We start from the raw sequence: 19740 nt of genomic DNA on the forward strand, positions 1-19740 counted from the left end.
TTCTTGTCTTGGAATGAGCCAATTTTGCGTAAATATCTGCAAACCAATGATATAAGTCTGCTGACAATGATCAGATTGCAGATTTTCATATTTCCATTTGAAAATAAATGTTTTATGGCTAAAAACATTACTTAAAACAGTTTAAAAAACATGCATAAAACATCAATTTTTGAACTTTAAGAAAAGAAATAGTTGTCAAAAGGTTCAATCTGTGAGAGTGCAGTTTTAAATACTTAAACCATCCATATCATGTATATGTACTATTTCATTCTGCTATGTATCCAAGATGAATTTAACTTGAAAATGGGTTTTCTCTCTCTTTCAGATAAGGATGTTTTTTACGAAATTGTGAAATTACGGAAACAGATGGCCCTCGCAAGACTTGGCTATGTCTGAAAGCCATGTTTACACGAGGCGTAACTGTGATTTACTTCTGCAATGGGTTGTGGCCCTTTGATACAGACCACACTGCATTTATCTTCCACTCTCCGCAAGAGTTATCTGATCATAACTTACCTCAGTATGATTGCCTGACGTTATGTGAAAACAAGTCGTAGTTGAACGTATGGAAATGTTTTGAGGATTCTTCTTATACTTCTCCTTTCAAATACTATGCAGAGCTCTCACTAGGGCAGCGTCACATGTGAATTATGTACACGGTCATTGTGAAGCGTGAAACTCGTAGATTTTTTTTTATAAAAGCGTGAGTAAATATAGCTGTACCCAGCTAGTGGCGGCATCCAGCTCTTACTTAAAGGCGTACAAGGTTGGGGCTGTAACGACAATCTCTGGCAGCTGATTGCACAGATGAAAAATACCCTCCTTAGTACACAGACAATTAAGCTTCATTTTAGTGGAACTTGAGTGTTTATATCGGGTGGAACTTTAAACTGATAGCGAATATCAAGTTTGAAGCATGGAACGAAACTCTGCTTTATAACATAAACACAGTGCAGCAAAGTGAAATACAGTGTAGCTGTTATTTTGTCAACTTTTTGTTTGAAAATTTCACTGCGCGCTTGGTACGGAAAACTGCTAAATATCAAAATCACAGTGTGCAGCAAAGTGGAATACAGCGTTATTTTGTCAACTTTTTGTTTGAAAACTTCACTGCCCCAGGAATTCACCAAGCAGGCGATCTAGTATAGAATCAGAGCATTTTTGGCCCCTTTGTAGACCATTGCATTTTTTAAATTATTTTATTACCATCCCGTACATGTTGACTGGCATTTTAGCAGTAATAACTCATACCAAGTTGTCATTTTTTTTCTAAATTTTACTGAATTGAAGGGTTTTATATGAAAGTAACTAATGTTATTTAATTTTCATGTTGAAATTCAATAAGGTGTTTTTCCCCATTAAAGCTTTGAACACCCCTGGCCCCAATTTCTCGAAACTTCTTAAGTTTAACAGGCTTAAGTAGCTTATTTCAATTAGCCAAAATACATACTTAAATTGAATTTTGATAAATGAAAAATGGTTTATTGTGATAATCATATTGATAATTCCTATCTAAAGCATAAAAATTCTTAAAGAAGTTAATATTATGCAATTTATTGAACACCAAAAATAGTGAGCTTAGCTTAATCCTGTTATAAGGGACTTAAGAAGTTTCGAGAAATCGGGGCCTGATTCATAAATCGGTTACTATTCCGTACTGGATTGCACTTCGCATAAATTTTAGAATTGGCATCCCTGCCAAGGTTTGAGATGATTATTTTTATAATCACAATTCCATTGCTCTTTAAGTTTCTTAATTTGATCAGAAATAGCATTGTAATGACGAATAATGTATTTCATATGATATGTTTCATAACTGATATCAAATATTAAAAAAACTCATTAGGCTTAAAAAAGGGGTTTGTTTTTAGTTACAGCAAGGAAATGATATTGTTAGGTAGACAGGATTTGAATTTATTATTATTTTTTATTTGAATTGCAAACAGTTGAATTTATAATAATTTTTCGCATTTCAGCTCAAATTTAACATTCATATTTTATTTTTTGACTGCAAATCTCGTTAAATGTTTTTTGAACTTTATATATTTTTTGCAGTAGGAGATTTAAAAAAAAATATCATTGACTAAGTAACCAGAAACAAACGCCTTTTAAAAGGCCTTTATAAGGATTACGTAACTGATTTTAAGCAGTAGAGATTGTTAAATAAATCAAAATCATGAAATACACCCACCTTTTTACTGATGTGTGCCTTCCGAACCATTCCATTATTGTTTGATTTATGATTTTATTTCTTTTTGTCTGGAGTTTCTCCTTTCACTAGGAGAAGAAAAATGACGCTTGAACAATTTATTAATAAAAATGAAGTGGAGCAATTATTTGATTAATTTGTTAAATGTTAAAAAATTTTTTTAAAGAAATGAAATAATTTTTGTGATTACAAAATTTAATTCCACAAATGTTCTTGAAATATTTTGTTTTTGTATTTAATGCAATTAAATTTGGAGTGTTAAATATAGAGTATTTGACATCACAAAAAGCGGACTGGTTCTTAAATTTTCCTTGTTGGTTTCGGAATATGATTGTATGCAAATGAAATTCAGGAAGAAAAACTTTTTTTACATTCTTTTCTTTGTTCTTTTATATGAAAATAAATATTTGTTTGAGATAAACAAAATACTGTTAAAGGAACCATTGTGTCTATCATGTTTATGTATGGGATAATTGTTTGTTTTAGTGTAAGATAGCAATATATTTCACCCAATGAGCACCCAAAGCAGGTCATTTTTTTTGGTGCAATTTACTGCCTTTTAAAGGCAAAATCTTGACAAGACTTAGTCTTTCACAGCATAATGTGTGCATAAAAAAGTAAAAAAAATGTATATTTGCCATTACATTAGCTGTTTTGGCCTGATTTTGTATTTTCCCCAAAGTAGTAGCAGTAAAAATAATTCCAAAAAAAAATCCCTGAAAGCTATGGTTCAAAAGTGGCTTGGCCTTAAGTGAATTTACTTTTGGAACTCATGAGGTGAACTTTATCGCAATCTTACATTGAAATATTTTTTTTATTTCATGCTTATTACTTCATAAACAAAAATTAATTGTTATTTTTTTGATAAATAATTAACTCTTATTATATTGATAAATCGAGGCAAGATTTAGTCAAATAGCATTAAGCATCATACTGGAAATGATGTCATTCAGATTTTTCCTCTAAGCACTATGGGAGTTAATGTTTGTTTTTACGGATAAAACCACAGGGGCAGGGTGCGTTATTTTGAGGCATGTTTCAAAACAACGCACCCTGCCCCTGTGGATAAAACCTGCTAAATTAGCAGCTCATGTGAGAGAAACAGTGAAATTATATTTTTGATAAACTCACTGTGTCAAACAGTGAGTCAACCAGGATATTTTTCATCCTTATTTTTTTAAAAAGTGTGGAAAAAGCATGAAATAAAATGTTAACTATTAGACGTTCCGTTATGTGCTATATTGTATTATGTTGAAACTTAAAAAAATGTTTGTAATGTAAGGGAAAAAATATATGGGATAATCAAGTGTTTAATGTATTATTAATTTAAATGTGAATACACACTTGGCTGATTGTTCAGAACTCTGTTAAAGTTAACAACATTGTTAACAGCATCATTGTTAACTTTGTCAAAAAGTGAAATATTTTATGATATATGAATGACACATTAGTACAGCTGAAATAGTTGTCTCAAATCTTGTTTTAGAAAAACAGGAGATCACAACTGCATCCATGAAAGTTTAAGAGAAAGTAAAGGTTTAAAAGACAAAAATGACGATGTTAACAATGACTTTAATAAAGTTCTGAAGAATCAGCCCATTGATGATAAAAAGTAATGGTTTAACATGTGCAATATTTAAATAAACTTATTGGTGTTTACATAGCAATAAAAATACATGTATCTATATCTATATATTTTTGATAGTATTAAACTTAAGTGATTGAAGATTTCAGTTACATTAATAATATCTACTTACCATCATTCTTGTCTAAAAGTTATTAACTTGTGGCATTGTCTGTGAAAATGAGTGCTTCTGAGGTATTCAATTTAACAACATAGCCAAGAGATAAGATTACAAAACAAAATTATAACAACGGGTAAAATTAAATTAAAGATATGTTTATATAATTTGATTGCCTTCTTACAAGCTCTGTGAGTGCGCGCCGTCCACTGCGCAGACGAGAAAGCAGCTTCAGGGACTGTGTTTAATGCGCTGTAAGTGTGGACATTGGATGCTGGATTGTCCAGTCAATACAAGCCAGCTGAACAATAAGCAAAACCTTGCGAAACAAATAAAAAATCAGTTTTTCCTTAACAGGAGTTTACCGACCATGACTCGTATTATTGCCTTTTTTAACAGGGTGCAAAACCTCGTAAAAACAAAAATATCATATTCTCCCGAACATACGTTATTTTTTTGCCAACCATGTCACATATGATTGCCTTTTAGCGTGGTGTAAAACTTTGCAAAAAATTCTGAAACATAGGTCATTCTTTGCCGACCATTTGGCATATGATTGCCTTTTGCAAAACCTTGCAAAAAATGAAAATGCAAAAATTTCCTCAACGGGACCCATTTTCACTGACGACATCACATATGATTATATTCACATAATGTATTAACCCTAACGATTTGAGTCACTCATAAATTATCATTAGTGTTGGAAGTTATGCAATTGGTAAATTTTACCTTTCATTATTGTTATTAAGTTATTTTCATTATCTCACAGAACTGTTTTCAATGGTCAAATAATATTATTGAATATTTGAACATTTATTTTAAATTGGGTTGATTGTTCAGAACATTGTTAACGTTAACAACGTTGTTTATTGTTGTTAAGTTTTAAAGGTGAACTAATTAGTTTGATGGGTTCATATATTTTATTCAAAGAATTACAGCTGAATTAGTTTTCTCAAATCACATCTAAAAACAGCGAGTCACATATAACACATAAAACTCAAATAACTTTCAGAGTATTTAAAATTTGAAAGTTAACAATGATGATGTGTAAAAAACTATGAATTGTTAATGAATGAATGAACACACAAATGATTTTGCCTTGATTGTATTTTTGCAAAATGTGGTGCCAATTATAACAATAGATATATATAGATATATACATACTCATTCTCTATTTTTGTATTTTGAAAAAAATATTTTTACATAAATTTATTTTTGATGCATCATATTGGTCAAGCTGTTTCATATTTCATCTTTTTACATAACAATCATTGGTATGTGATTTTTTTTGAAAGCTTCATTTAAGACTATTTCGGAACTTAATGAGTAGATTGTAATAAAAAGGTAAAATGCATTTTTTACTAAACCTAAAATTTCATGACTTTTTAAACTCAAAGCATTTGAAAATATTTATCAGTGAAACATCTTTGGCTGTAACATTTCACTTTTATTTTTAGTTGATATGAAATTACTGGAATTCTGTAAATTGCTGTCCTTTTGTGACAAGGCTTTTGGGCATTACTATTGTATTGTATTTTCACTTCATTACTTGGGTAGTAGCTTCAGTATTTACTGAACAATTTTATCAATTTCATTTAAAATAAAATAAATTTTAATGGTACGTGTATGTATTTGTTACTTCAAATTATCATTAAAAGACATTTAGTACCGCAATCAAATATGATGTGTGTATGCTCTTCAGAAATTTTGGATATTTATCTCCGAGTCAAACCTTTTTTATTTTTATAATATTTATAATTTATTTTTGCCCTAATTTCTTAAGCAATCTTAGTCCTAATTGGGTAAAATTTATGTAAAATTATCGTTTAAACAGAGTTTTGAGACTTTATAAGAAATTATTTTAATCATTATAGTTGTCATCAAGTATTATGTTTTTACAATTAATTTTAAGTAATGGTTGAAGGTTGTTAGTATGTACTTACAGAAATAAATGGTTTGATGCAATGAAATTGCATAACCATTTATTTCATGTAAGTAATTACTTAAACAACCTTTTATTTTTTTAGTGGTCCACATTTAATTGTGTAAATAACCTACTAAATGGGTCAAATGCCTGTTATATCTAAGGCTTTATCTGGTTTAAATTAATAACGGCTGACTGTTGATTTACTGAAAGAAATGTATTGGAAAACTTGAGAAATACTGCCCTCTCATTGGACAAAATAAAATGTTGACCACTAATGGAATTAAATGCAAAGATTGTTTGAGAAATTGTGGCCACACCTATATGTATTGGCTTTCCACACACCAACAGCTAAATTTGAATACTTTATATGTATTTTTCACAATACTGTTTAATAAAGATATACATAAAAATCATAAATTACTATCAAAATATACACGCAAATCATAAATAACTATAATGTTAACCCATATTATGTTAACGAAACTTGTTGTGATCCTCAAACATTGTTATATAAATCAGGCTTTCCAGTGGCTCTAAAATCCTAGTCCAGAATACACCATTTAATACTACAATTAGCCAAAATTTTCTTGGGGGTGGACCAGCACCACCTCCCCTCACACACACTATTTGGGGGATAACTGTTCCGGGGCCAAGTAACCCCCTTTCTTATATCAAAACCTGGACCCACCCATGCACACCTGTTCAGATTGAACTTTGAAGTACCGTAGTTTCCTTGTTTATACATGTACAAACATCACAAACAGGTACGGGGAAGGGAGCACCAGCCCCAAGCCCCAGGTATTCAGAGGTAAATGATTCCTTAAACGGGCCTATTTTTTCAAATGCACCTAAAAATCCTATTTTTTTCCATACATGTTGTTCAGAATAGCCCTAACAGTAGCCCCTTATGTATTGCCAGAAGTTGCTGGAAAGCCTGTTGATTCTAATAATATATACCGTTATATGCTGTTATGTACATAAACATGCCTTACTAAATTTGCCATTTGCATTTGTGTGTGTTAACTTGATCTTTTGAAATGTGTGTTTTGTTTTTATGCAGATTAAACAAAACATTAAATAAAATCTTGTTGAATATATGTTGTTGCGGTTGTTTTAATTTTTAAACAATTTCACCATTTGAACAAGTTTGCTGAAATACTATCTGGATGTGGATGATTGCCCAACAAGAAGTTTATTGTATTTTGGTCATTTGAGATCATTAAATGGGGTTTAGTGATACAACCATAACCTGTTTACTTGAATTGGCTTGGATCTGTTTACTTGTAGGCTCTAACCAATGTAATGGACCAATTTCGTTTCACTGGAGGTAAACATTCCTGCTTGGCTCGAATTCCCCGAGGCTCAAGGTATTTTCGCTTGTCCTTGGGATTTCGAGCCAACAGGGTTCGACTGTACTTGAAAATTGAACATGAATTAAACAAATGCTAGCAGGCATTGACATTGCTGCACTACTTTATATCAGTTTGTTTTAGCTTGAGGGTGACAAAATCTGATTGCTTAAAGTATCATGCTTGAGGTCTCCCGGGTTTCTTGCGGAGAAACCAGTCCTTGTGTCCATTTTAAGAGGCCATGAAAAAGTTCCCCTTATAGTGTTCGCCCCTGCCACCTCATTGGTGTAACACTTGACCACCATCAAACAATAAAACCCAAAACCTCCTATGTGAGAAATGGACACCTGTACCACTAAATCTCTTCACACTTGTGGATATGGAATGGACAACATGTTGGGTGAGAGGTGGACATGTATACCACTATCAACCTTGTTGGGATTGAAGCTTCAACCTCTCGGGTGAGAGGTGAACACCTACCTTTTCAACTAGACCACTATCGCCTAATCAATATTTAACCCTTAACATCATTGGTGAGAGGCAAACATCTATACAGCTTTCACCTTGTTGGGATCAAATCCACAACATCTTGGGTGAGACACCTATACCACTTTCACCTTGAGGGGATCAAATCCACAACATATTGGGTGAGACACCTATACCACTTTCACCTTGAGGGGATCAAATCCACAACATCTTGGGTGAGACACCTATAGCACTTTCACCTTGAGGGGATCAAATCCACAACATCTTGGGTGAGACACCTATACCACTTTCACCTTGAGGTGATCAAATCCACAACATCTTGGGTGAGAGACAGACACCTATAGCACTTTCACCTTGAGGGGATCAAAGCCACAACATCTTGGGTGAGAGGCAAACATCTATCCAGCTTTCACCTTGTAGGGATCAAACCCACAACATCTTGGGTGAGAGACAGTAACCTATACAGCTCTCACCTTGTGGGGATCAAACCCACAACATCTTGGGTGAGGGACAGACACCAGTAACAATTTCACCGCATGGGGATCAAACCCACAACAACTTGGGTGAGAGACAGACACCTATAACACTTTCACCTCGTGGGGATCAAACTCCCAACAACTTGGGTGAGAGACAGACACCTATAACACTTTCACCTCGTGGGGATCAAACCCATAACACCTTGGATGAGAGACAGACACCTATACCACTTTCACCTTCTGGGGATCAAACTCCCAACAACTTGGATGAGAGACGGACACATATACCACTTTCACCTTGATGGGGATCAAACTCCCAACAACTTGGGTGAGAGACAGACACCTATACCACTTTCACCTCGTGAGGATCAAATCCACAACATCTTGGGTGAGAGACAGTCACCTATACCACTTTCACCTTCTGGGGTTCAATCCCTCAATGTCTGGTTGAGTTGTGGACACCTATACCGGACTACTTCCCCCCATTATGGGGATCAAACCCTCAACGCATTGAGTGAGAGGCAGACAGCTTCACTATTCCCCCCTTGCGGGGATCAAACCCACGTTTTGAGTAAGAGTCGAACACCTATACCACTTTCACCTTGTGGGGATAAAACCCTCAACGTCTGGTTGAGAGGCGGACACCTATACCTTTATACCACTATTACTTTGTTGGGGTTCCAGCTCACAATCTCCTGAATGAGAGGTGGACACCTATACCACTTTACTACTGTCACTTTGGTGGGGTTCCAGCTCACAGCCTCTTGAATGAGAGGCGGACACCTATACCACTATACCACTGTCATTTTGGTGGGGTTCCAGCTCACAACCTCTTGAATGAGAGGCGGACACCTATACCACTATACCACTGTCACTTTGTTGGGGTTCCAGCTCACAACCTCTTGAATGAGAGGCGGACACCTATACCACTAGACCACTGTCACTTTGGTGGGGTTCCAGCTCACAGCCTCTTGAATCAGAGGCGGACACCTTTACCACTAGACCACTATCACTTTGGTGGGGTTCCAGCTCATAACCTCTTGAATGAGAGGCGGACACCTATACCACTATACCACTGTCGCTTTGGTGGGGTTTCAGCTCACAACCTCTTGAATGAGAGGCGGACACTTATACCACTAGACCACTGTCACTTTGGTAGGGTTCAAACCTTTATCCTCTTGAGTGAGAGGCGGACACCTATACCACTAGATCGCTGTTTTTTTGGTGGGGTTCAAACCCTTATCCGCTTGAGTGAGAGGCGGACACCTATACCACTAGACCACTGTCACTTTAGTAGGGTTCAAACCTTTAACCTCTTGAATAAGAGGCGGACACCTATACCACTAGACCGCTGACACTTTGGTGGGGTTCAAACCCTTATCCGCTTGAGTGAGAGGCGGACAACTATACCGCTAGAGAACTGTAACTTAAGTAGGGTTCAAACCCTTATCCTCTTGAGTGGGAGACAGAGACGTATACCACTAGACCACTGTCACTTTAGTAGGATCAAACCTTTATCCTCTTTAGTGAGAGGCGGAGACCTATACCACTAGACCGCTGTCACTTTCGTGGGGTTCCAGCTCACAACCTCTTGAATCAGAGGCGGACACCTATACCACTTTACCACTGTCATTTTGGTGGGGTTCCAGCTCACAACCTCTTGAATGAGAGGCGGACACCTATACCACTAGACCACTATCACTTTGGTGGGGTTCCAGCTCACAGCCTCTTGAATGAGAGGCGGACACCTATACCACTAGACCACTATCACTTTGGTGGGGTTCCAGCTCACAACCTCTTGAATGAGAGGCGGACACCTATACCACTATACCACTGTCACTTTGGTGGGGTTTCAGCTCACAACCTCTTGAATGAGAGGCGGACACTTATACCACTAGACCACTGTCACTTTAGTAGGGTTCAAACCTTTATCCTCTTGAGTGAGAGGCGGACACCTATACCACTAGATCGCTGTTTTTTTTGGTGGGGTTCAAACCCTTATCCGCTTGAGTGAGAGGCGGACAACTATGCCGCTAGAGAACTGTAACTTAAGTAGGGTTGAAACCCTTATCCTCTTGAGTGGGAGACAGAGACGTATATCACTAGACCACTGGCACTTTAGTAGGATCAAACCTTTATCCTCTTTAGTGAGAGGCGGAGACATATACCACTAGACCGCTGTCACTTTCGTGGGGTTCCAGCTCACAACCTCTTGAATCAGAGGCGGACACCTATACCACTTTACCACTGTCACTTTGGTGGGGTTCCAGCTCACAGCCTCTTGAATGAGAGGCGGACACCTATACCACTATACCACTGTCACTTTGGTGGGGTTCCAGCTCACAACCTCTTGAATGAGAGGCGGACACCTATACCACTAGACCACTATCACTTTGGTGGGGTTCCAGCTCACAACCTCTTGAATGAGAGGCGGACACCTATACCACTAGACCACTATCACTTTGGTGGGGTTTCAGCTCACAACCTCTTGAATGAGAGGCGGACACCTATACCACTATACCACTGTCACTTTGTTGGGGTTCCAGCTCACAACCTCTTGAATGAGAGGCGGACACCTATACCACTATACCACTGTCGCTTTGGTGGGGTTCCAGCTCACAACCTCTTGAATGAGAGGCGGACACTTATACCACTAGACCACTGTCACTTTAGTAGGATTCAAACCTTTATCCTCTTGAGTGAGAGGCGGACACCTATACCACTAGGCCGCTGTTACTTTGGTGGGGTTCAAACCCTTATCCTCTTGAGTGAGAGGCGGACACCTATACCACTAGACCACCCCTACTTTGGTGGGGTTCCAACCCACATTCTCTTGAGTGCGAAACAGACACCTTAACCATTAGACCACTCATGCTTTGGTGGGGTTTCAACCCACATCCTCTTGAGTATGAGACAGACACCTTTATCATTAGACTTCTCATACTTTGGCGGGGTTCCAAGCCATATCATCTTGAGTGAGAGGTGAACACCTATACCATAGGCGGCATTTGAGTTGATATGACCCACCCCATGGCCACACCACATTCCAAAAGATAAATCATACTCTCAAATTTCAACCGTTTCAGGACAAAAATTATTTTGAACATGATATCTATCGCAAAATTCTTAATATCAACCAAAAAATCAAAGGAAAGAAAAATCCCCCAAAATACTAATATTCTGATTAAAGGCTTACATGTTAAAGACCCTAGTACGGACGATAGTGTTTTCGTTAAGCTCCTAACTAACTTAATTTTTTAACCAATTGTCTCCAAACAACTTGCATTCTTCTCAGAATATAATAAAATGAATATCTTAAGACCAAAACTCCGAAATCCCCTAGGTAAGCAATTCCTAATTACCATCGGAACCTTCTCTAAATTCTGAATTCTAAACTTCCGAATTGGTGTACTTTGCCCTTTTAGCGCAAGGTCTTCCAGACGAACGAATTAATTCGAGATCAAAAATGTTATTCTACTTTGGATATGACAGGTTCTCGGAAATGAGGTCTGGTAAGGCCTAAAAAATTATGTCTGTTTCGGGTAACCCGACCCTACCTATAAAAATGCGCCGACCCTAACTATATTTTCCGTTTCTGAGCAAAAAAAAATATTCGTTAGCGAACAGAGTTACGAAGGGCGGATAAATGCAGATTTTTATCAGAATTATTGTTTATATGATAAAACAAAGTCAGGCAATGACAGTAATGTAGGAAAGACTGCCATGTGCAAGAAAACACTCTGAACTTACGACAGATTTTGAAAAAAAAATAATAATAAAAAATTCCCTACCTACCCTACCTAGAAATTTTGGGAAGATTACCCTAAACAAACAATTATTTTTTTTGCCTAATGTTAAACTGAACACTTTGCAAGGTTACACTTTAATTCAAGGTTATTTATTTCGACGACTCAACACCTCTTCGACATGTCAGACATGGTCGCGCATTGGCGTCACTCTTCGTGTCCAGATAATAAGCCAATATATTTCTTTGTTAACCTAAATGTGCCCATTCGACACCGGTTTGAATAACTCGGATTTAGTTCTTGAAAAGCTTTGATTTTATAAATACTCAGATTAAATGTATTATCAACTTTCTGAATATTAAAAAAAATAAAGATAAAAAATCAAGTGGAAAGAAGTATTCGTACTACCAGTGTGTGTATACAACGTGATAAATTGCGTCATAAATGCTACGTCGGGAGGTTATATTTTGATTTGTATTTATTTTTTAAACAAAGATAATTCCACTATTGGAAGTGTTGCAAGCGAGGGCATTGAGGCGTTCCTAGACATCTAGTTAGGCATTGTTTTTAGTAGTTGCCTTTTTAGAAACTAATTTACTTGTTTCGATTAATTCTAAAACGGAGCATTTATACTTGAACAAATGTCTTTCTACTGTTTCAATTAGTCTACATATTACACGGTTAAACATCATTTTTGTCATGCGAAAGAACATGTGCAAATTCCAATTGTTCTCATGAAACTTAATCTGATTATTACAACTATTTCATTACTTGTGCTGTACTTTAATTTAGAGATAAATATAAAGCAATAACGCCCAAAACTGTGACAAAATGCACATACTTTAATACGGTGTCTGACATTCGATCGGTGTCGCCATCATAAATTATGGTCATTATATATAATTTTCGGAGAAACTGTCATTTATATAAGATGACTTCGATCGGTGTTGCCATCATGAATTATTGTCATTTTATATAATTTTCGGAGAAATTGTCTTTTATATAACATGAGGTTATATCTAAAAAAATTGTTTTGTTTTTTTGAGTTTATCAAGGTCACGCCAATGACTGCATTTTGGATTGACACCACAGTGTTAATTGTGTTAAATGCCATACAAATTAAGTCCAATTAAAAGTTGTATGTAAAAGGCGTTGTTCATATACTCACCAAATAAAACGTTTTGATTGGTTAAAACTTTAAACAGAGAGGCTCTGATTTACATACTTTTCAAAGGATGTCACTCTTTTATTATACGTTTTCTTCGGGGGTTTGGATAGCTAGATCGGTTTTCGTACTAAGGGTGAACACTTAACGTAGACACAATTTGGTATGGCCTAGTAAAAGATGCATTTGTAGAGTCTTTTTGAATAACTAAGACATATAGTGTAACAGTTCTGTATTGTAGTCTTTGTTCGTTGTGAAACACATGTCTCAATGATTGCTTCCCCTTGAATGTGAATTCAGTATTTAAACAAAACATTCATGCCAGTAGAGCATAAATCCTTGTTGGCCTCATGTTTAGAATTGCACGGACCTGCATACTCTACATGATTACATACATATTTGTGTTTATGATGTCGATCTGTTCAATTATACATATCATTCGATTTTACTTAGCTAAGCGTCCGTACTCGATGTTTCTCGTTTTCAACAATTTAAGAAAACTGCTGAACGTCGTATTGTTTGAAAATCAGGTAGTATCTTTTACAATTATCAATACCGTTCATTCGAACAAAGACTTGTTTTAAAGTCCAAACATGCCAAAACAAGTCTCACACTCTGCCTTTTATTGTAACAATGGCCAAGTACTGTTTGTAGTCAATTGACCCAGGTTCTCCTCAACTCTTCAAAACTTTTTGGCAATAATGACAATTCCATGAATAAATCATAACGCCATTTACGTGAAGTAAGTGTCTTTACACGGTTTTTCTCGAATAAATCAATTCAATTCATTCAAAGTTTATTGGCTATTAAATATTAAAATACTAGTAGACTTCGGCCATTAACAACATAAATAAGGCAAAGTCATAATATCAACCATAGAGAATTACGGAATTATAATAAATAGACATTATGCAATGATATATAACAATATAATTTGTTACAGTCTGCGGATCATCCAATTTGACAGCGTTTAAAAATACGTGAGAACAATAAATCTACTACATTTCTTTGGTTGCGTGTAATGCATTTTATCAAAAATAAATGTCGGTCATGATTTGAAGATACTGTTGCATTCGAAATTAACCGAGTTTTGTATTGATTTTAATAATTGTCTATTTTCATCTTTTCTCCGCTGTACTTTCCAGAAGACATATCTGTTAAAAGTCCAATTGATATTTTTATCTTGTTCAAGTTGGGAAGATTGTTCCACTGCCTAAGGTATTCTTCAATTTGTTAGAGCTAATTGGCAATATTGACAACTCCAGGATAAAACATAACGCCATTTACGTGAGCTAAGCGTCCATACTAGATGTTTCTTGTTTTCTTCAAATTAAAAAAAACTGGTTAATTTCGTCTAGTTTGAAAATTGATGTAGTATTCTTCCACGAATTCCGCGTCTCTTTGTTACTTCCCGAAGATATCTACTTTTCTCCATAATTGTATATGTTTTCGGGGTATTTACTTCAACTGTATGAAGAATGCATATGATCATGTAAATCACCATTATCGCATTACACTCTCTTACAGATCCTAGGTTCGCGTCCTATGTTGCTTCCGGAAGTTCGCTTCGTCTAAAGATATCTCCATATTTTTATGAGTGTTGTTGGTATTGACTTCAACTGTATAACAAAACATCTTAACATTAACTTATTTTATGCATTGTTACCAACATTATGTTATTCTAAGGGCATTCAGTGAGTGTTCATCACATTCAGTGACCATTCTTTTTACAAGAAGGTGGTGTTGTGTGTGTGAGGGTATTAATCCCATTCAATGATAACTCTAGTTAATCACTAACGGATCCGCGGACAGGTGGAGGGGATTGAAGAGCGCTCCCGAAGTTCGCTTCGACGAAAGATCGTTCAATTTGATAACGTTTGAAAATTTGCGTGAAAATAAATTTACCACACACCTTGATTTGTGGAAAATGTTAATATGAAATGAGTGGCGACCAAGTTTTGCAGTGATTCTGGTGTTTATGTCTCCTGTTCCGATTGTCGTTTCGGTCCTTGCCTTACGCCCCTTAAGAATTAATAATTTTGCGACTACTGGGCGTGTCCCTGCTGTTTTTATTGAATGATTTATTGATTTCAAATTTGTCTGTTACTTTTCCCATTCTATTTTCTCCAATAGATGCATATGCGGAAGTCCAATCATGCCCAAACAGTTTCCAGAATCTCATTGCCAGTGTTATATTGTCCAAGTGGAGATTTATGGCCAATTGACTGAGGTACTCGTCAACTTATCAGGGCTAATTGGCAATGTTGACAGCTCCAGGAATAAATCATAACGACATTTACGTGAGCTAAGTGTCTGGTCTGTACATCAATTGTAGAAAACTGGTAAATTTCGTACTGTTTAGACTGCAGTATTATCTAAGTTGCCCATTAATGTTGTATTGTATTCACTAGCGGATCTTTTGCAGTTGGATTGAACGCGGCCGACACTTCTTTCTTAGTTACTTCCAAAAGTTTGAACCTTCTGAAGACCATCCAATTTGAAGCGTTTATAAAATTGGCGAGCAAATAAATTTATCACATTTCTTTGATTGAAGTAAATGGGTATAATCGGAATTGATAGCGACTAAGTTTGGCAGATACTGTGGCATTTTGAATCAAATGAGTTTTGTATTGGTTTCAACAGTTTTGCTTTTGCATTTCTCTTCTGCTTTTTTCAGCAAAGACTTCTGCTGGAGTCAAATAATGGCCAATCATGTTTTATGCTCTCATTATCATTGTTACCTTGTCCAAGTGCTGTTTTTGTTCCATTGACTGAGGAACTCTTCAACTCTTGAGAGTGAATTTGCAACATTGACAATTCCAGGAATAAATCATAAAGCCATTTTACGTCAGCTAAGCGTCTCTACACGATGCTTCTCTGTATTAGACATCTTAGAAAACTAGTTAATTTCGGCTTGTTTGAAAATTCATGTTGTATCTTCTATGTTCATCAATAGTATCGTTTTATATTCACTAGCGTTTCCGATGGACTTGGAGAAGAGGGGGCGTATTCGTCACTTCTTCCTAAAGTTCTCTTTGGTTGTGTCAAATGCATTCAATCGAAAACGAAATGTCGACCAAGTCTTGCAGATAATGTTGGAATCGAAATATACCGAGTTTTGTATTGATTTCAATAATTGTCTATTTTCCACTTTTCTGTTCTGTTCTTTCCGGCATATACATCTGCTGAAGTCCAATTGCCATAGTTATATTATTTAAGTGGGGATGATTGTCCGATTGCCTAAGGAATTCTTCAAGTTATTAGAGCTAGTTGGCAATAATGACAACTCCAGGATAAAACAAAACGCCATTTACGTGAGCTAAACGTCTGTATACGATGTTTCTTGTTTTCTTCAATTGAAAAAAATCGTCTAGTTTGAAAATTGATATAGTATCCTCTACGTTTATCAACAATGTCGTATTATATTCCATAGCAGATTTGAAGTCTGCGTCCTATGTTGATAACCGAAAATTTCTACTTCTCTTGATTACTTTAATGTGTTTGAGGTATTGCCTTCAGATTGTACAAAAGAAGCTTATGACCATGTTTATCATCGATATCGTATCACTTTCTCTAGCAGATCCGAAGTCAGTGTCCTATGTTATTTCCCCAAGTTCGCTCCGTCTAAAGATCTCTACTTTTCCCCATAACTTTATATGTTTTTGAGGTAATGACTCCAACCGTACAAATGAAACATTTGACCATTTACTTACCTGATGCTATGTCACCGACATGGGGCAGTCATGGAGTATGATACTTCTTACTACAAGAAAGTGGTATTGTGTATGTGTGTGTGTGTGGGGGGGGGGGGTAGGGGGTATCAATCACATTTAATAATAACTCTAGTTAAACACTAGCGGATCTGGGAGCAGGTGGAGGCCATTGAGAAGTGCATCCGAAGTTCGCTCCGCATAAAAGTCATCCAATTTGATGACGTTTAAAAATGTTGCGGAAAAAAATTGATCACATTTCTTTGGTTGTGGTAAATGTTTAAATCAAAATTGATGGTGACCAAGATTGGCTAAACTGTCACGATTCTGGTGTTTGTGTCTCTTGTTCCGATCAACGTTTGGGCCCTTGCCGTGTTACCCTAAACAGAGCATATTTTTTTTAATTTTCGACTACTGGGCCTGTCCCTGCAATTTGTTTTCATTGTATTATTGTATTTACTTCAACCTAGTTTTAAACTCTTTCTCATTCTGTTTTCTCCAGTATACACATCTGCTGAAGTCAAATCATGTCCAAACATTATTAAGAATCTCTTTGACTTTGTTGTCTTGTCCAAATGCGGATTGGTGGCCCATTGATTGGAGTACTTTTGAATCTTTTAAAGCTAATTGGCAGTATTAACAACTCCAGGAATAGAAAACAACGACATTTACGTGAGCTAAGCGTCTGTTCAAGATATATCTCGTTTTTATCAATATCAGAAACAGCTTAAATTGTATTGATTGTTTTGTAAAAGTCATGTTGTATCCTTTACGTTTATTAATAATACCGTTTATCATTCACAAGCTGACCACAGTAACACGCCATATTTTTCTACAAATATACGTCACAAATTATACAAAATGCGTATTTAGGTAAATATATTGTCCGTTTACGTCATGTTCGCTATTGGCATCATAGCCTGACATTTTGTTGTTACGTCATAGCGAAGACTTTATCAAATGTTGATGTTAATTTGAACTATTTCTCTTGACTTTTTCCAGCTAGTGCATTTTTTGTGAAACTTTAAATACAAGCCTCGCAATAGTATAGCTTTCATGTTTACATTACTTCTTGCCATTCGTATCTTTTTCAAATCGTTCGGACCACCTCGGTTTATTTTCCATCGAAAACAACCTCGCATGTCTGCTGGTACATCAAGTAGTACGTAAAAGGTTAAATTATAGTTTTAATAAATTGTAGTGTTTAAACATGTATTTTGTTTTACTGTTGTATACATAATTAAGATTCACAAGAGTAAAGTCATAAAGTTTAACTGCTAAATTGCAATTACTACGCGATCACCTTGCAGCGAAGTTAATTGTAAAGATTTCTGACATTGTAAATCGTTCATATACATCAGAGGTTGTTATTGATGGAAAATGGCCGAGGAGTTCTGAGTGTTTCCAGGTCAGTGGATATGTTGAGATTCTTATTATTCATGAAGTATGAATGGACTCAGTGACCAAAGACACCCAAGAGATCCACACTATGTAATATAATACCTAAGAGACCCACCCTTTTATGTAAGCTACCATAAGAAACACTTGTGATACCATTTGTTGCATCAGCTGACTTTTGGTCTCTTAAGCAACTAATGATTTACCATAAAGGAACAAACAAATTAGCTCCGGAACTTGAAGGAAATCGTTAAAGATTTTCAAGGATCACGAAATAAGTTGTGTTTAAATGGTATGAGCAGAAATATGATTATAGTTCAGAGCCAGAAATCAATCTAGCAGTGTTAATGGAACAGTGGGATAAAAAAGAGATCCAGATGTGATACCCTAACTCTTTTCGAAGTAACCTCTTAGTGTTTAAAGTTCTTTAACGTACCTGATTCCAATTGTTTACGCGTTTCGGTATGTAGCGGTTTGAAATTGCACCCGGGACCTTCCGCACAGAAAACGGTCGCTCTACCATATCTCAGTTTACCATTTTGTTTGCAGTGTTGAAAAGAAATGATTTTATCAATGGTTTTGAATTGAGTAGTATTTTTGTCAAAATATAGTTAATGCAAAACAGATTTGATATAAAGAATCTGCACAGTCCCCAACTACTTATTCAGACCCGGCAATCTGGCATCTGCTCTTAAAGCAATAATTTTGTTCTTTAAATTTGATTGGTTCTTCTGCATATTAACCTATTAAACACTTGATTGTACTTGGCACTATCGTCTGCGCCCTTACTATATCACCAGTTTGCTTTATTGTGATTGAACTGTCTGCTTCTTTCCAAACTATCCCTGATAAGACTCGTCAGTATAGCCTCTGCTCTTCAAACCGCCTTTTCTCATTGTAATTTGAGATGTTGCTGAAATTGATAGTTGTTTCTTTTTGACAATTGGCTGAGAATCTGTTAAATGATTGAAAGTTGCCTTCTTTATAAAAAGCTCTGCTATGAAATAGTGCTATCACAATTCTATCTAGCAGATAATTTAAGAAAATACCTTTTTTATTGAGAGATACTCAGACTCTTGTTGCATAATGCATCAGTTATATATAACGGATTGGCAATTTAGTAAGCCTTCTGTTGTATCTCCCGCCAACTGTAAAGTCGTTTTCTTTGTGCTTAGAGTAGGGACATTGCTGGTTTCAAAACGGTAGATCCCGCACTCTCTTATTTTTGTACAATACTATTAGAGTAAGTTTGTATCTTAACACAAGAAGAAGATATAAGGTACGTTCGATTTTCTTGCACTAAGAACAAATCTATCCTCTCTTTATAATATCTTTCTGTGCAAAAATAGTTTGTACTCTACAAAGGCGTTATTTCGGAGTGTTAGTGGCCTTTCCAGCTATATTTCTCCATATTGTCCCAGTGTTATCGAGTCACTGGAGTGATAGTATTGCCCTTTAATGGGCATTTCAGCTTACGTTGTTAAAGAACTCCTTCAGTGGATGTTCAATCCTTATAACGACAAAATGTGCAT

At 36.0% G+C, this 19740-nt stretch overlaps 1 protein-coding gene across 2 annotated transcripts in view; it reads left to right on the forward strand.

Moving 5' to 3' along the window:
* The window catches only part of LOC128237491 (rab-3A-interacting protein-like), a 40440-nt gene extending 33467 nt beyond the window's left edge, over positions 1-6973 (forward strand). For both annotated transcript variants that reach the window (XM_052953069.1, XM_052953070.1), the window contains one exon: positions 326-6973. In XM_052953069.1, the coding sequence (XP_052809029.1) occupies positions 326-396 (71 nt within the window). In that variant the 3' untranslated portion in view covers positions 397-6973. The remainder of the gene's footprint in view (positions 1-325) is intronic.
* Positions 6974-19740: the final 12767 nt, after the last annotated feature.

This window comes from Mya arenaria, chromosome 6, assembly GCF_026914265.1.
Source record: "Mya arenaria isolate MELC-2E11 chromosome 6, ASM2691426v1".
Taxonomy (NCBI): domain Eukaryota; kingdom Metazoa; phylum Mollusca; class Bivalvia; order Myida; family Myidae; genus Mya; species Mya arenaria.